General features: G+C 48.0%; 1 protein-coding gene across 1 annotated transcript; it reads right to left on the reverse strand.

Annotated features, from left to right (window-relative positions):
- Positions 1–369: 369 nt before the first annotated feature.
- Positions 370–771, reverse strand: LOC111900352 (uncharacterized). Its single transcript, XM_023896225.1, has one exon. The coding sequence runs from the start codon at positions 769–771 to the stop codon at positions 370–372; it is 402 nt and encodes a 133-aa protein (XP_023751993.1).
- Positions 772–1,958: the final 1,187 nt, after the last annotated feature.

Raw genomic sequence — 1,958 nt, forward strand, 5'->3', positions numbered from 1 at the left:
TCCATGAGATATCGCTTATCGTACATCCATAGAACACAATACCTATAAACCTTTGATGCCCGAACGGACCGATCGTCTGTAATCTCGACCTCCAAAGGACGATCTATCATGCTCGTAGGCTCGTCAAACCTCTTACAAAGCGCAAGGGAATCGAAAGATCAGGTAGCCCCCGAGTCAAATAACACCAATACTAGGATACCGTTCATGTGGAACAATCCTATAACAGAGTACATGAAACATGAAACATAAGTATCCAGACTGACAATATCAAGAAATAGGGAGAAGAAACATACTCGTCACCACATCGGGTGTAGCGCGTGCCTCCTCAGTAGTCAACTAGAAGGCTCGATTCCTCACCACTGGATTTCCCTATCGGCCATCCGTGATCTGCAGGGTCGATTGAGCTGGCGCCGCCACTGGCACTGCCGGTACCAATCTCGGGCAGTTGGCGTTTTTATGGTCCTTCTGATTGCAATGGAAGGAAATCAGGTCTGATGGATGAACAATGGGGGTAGGAGTAGTACAATCGCTGCCATAGTGTCCTAACTTTCTGCATTTATAGCAGCCCGATCCCCCCACATTGCACGCTCCCTCGTGTGTCTTGCTGAATTTCCCACAGCGGCTCTGTCCATACATGCCCTTCAACCTTGAGTCAAATCCCCTGGGTTTCTTCACAGAAACCCCAGTCACCTGCCCCGTCTTTGGGTTCCTCTTCCTGAGGTGCTCTATATCAATCTCCTTCTCCCTCGTCCTCACTATCATGTCATCCATAGTCGGGCATGCCAAATAGTTGACATACTTTCGAATTTCAGCCCTCAAAATGTCGTGCTACCAAGTGTTCTTCATCTCCTCAACCCCCCGCGTACCGAGGCATCGACAAGGCCCTCTCCCTAAACTTGGCGTTAATCTCCACCACCATCTCCATAGTCTGTCTCATGTCCAAAAATTCCCTGGCTAGCTGCCGAACCTTGACAGCTGGCACAAACACAGCCCGAAACCTGGACACAAAGTCCGTCTAGGTCATATCCTCAATGGCTGGAGCTCCCAATGAGTCACTGACTGCCTCCCACCAGTCTCTAGCCCTCTCTTTGAAACATCTAGCTGCAAACCTGAACTTCGACTCCTTCGGGCAGAAGCTTGTCACCTGCGCAGACTCAATGTCTACGATCCATTGTCTCACCACAATGGGGTCCTTCACCTCGCAAAAATTTAGCGCCCCGCATCCCCTGAAATCCTTGAAGGAGAGCGTGCGCGACCCTGACTGGATGGATGCCATGTCGCTACTGAATGCCCTGAAACACTCCTCCATCAGCTTAATGATCCCTTCCTTGATCGACTGGAAAATCACCAGGGTCACCTCAAGGATGCCTCTCGTAATCTTGGATGCGATTAACTCACGCAATCCATCATCGAATGGCTTGGAACTCGCACCCAAACCTGAACCAGACCCTGAACTTGGACCTCTTATTCCAAGACGTGTCACCACCATTCTGAAACAAAACACACAATCATCAGAGTCATACATAACATCAAGAGGTCTCACATTCTGCCACTCTTGGTTCCCCGCAGCTCCCCAAGATTCAAGTATGGATCCTCTTCTTTCAGTATTACGAGTCCATACTACCTTCCACATCTATCCGTATTGTCCCCTTGGTTTTCCTTGGTTTCCCAAAGCCGCTTCCTATCCATTTATACGATTCTCAATCAAATATCATTTGATACTAATCTCATCCTAGGTTTTCCCTAGGGAAATCTCCGACATACTCTACACCATCAGCTACATAAGAAATACCTGCTACCCTTCCCTAACTAGCTCATGAATACAATTACATATTACTCAGACCAGGTAATTCTTCGAATGAGAGGTCTCTCCCTACAACGCTTAAGACCCAGAAGAGAGCTGCGCAATAGGGCTAAACCTAACCTTCTGAAATTATTTAGTACTTGTGATATGTAAC

Source organism: Lactuca sativa, chromosome 3 (genome assembly GCF_002870075.4).
Source record: "Lactuca sativa cultivar Salinas chromosome 3, Lsat_Salinas_v11, whole genome shotgun sequence".
Taxonomy (NCBI): domain Eukaryota; kingdom Viridiplantae; phylum Streptophyta; class Magnoliopsida; order Asterales; family Asteraceae; genus Lactuca; species Lactuca sativa.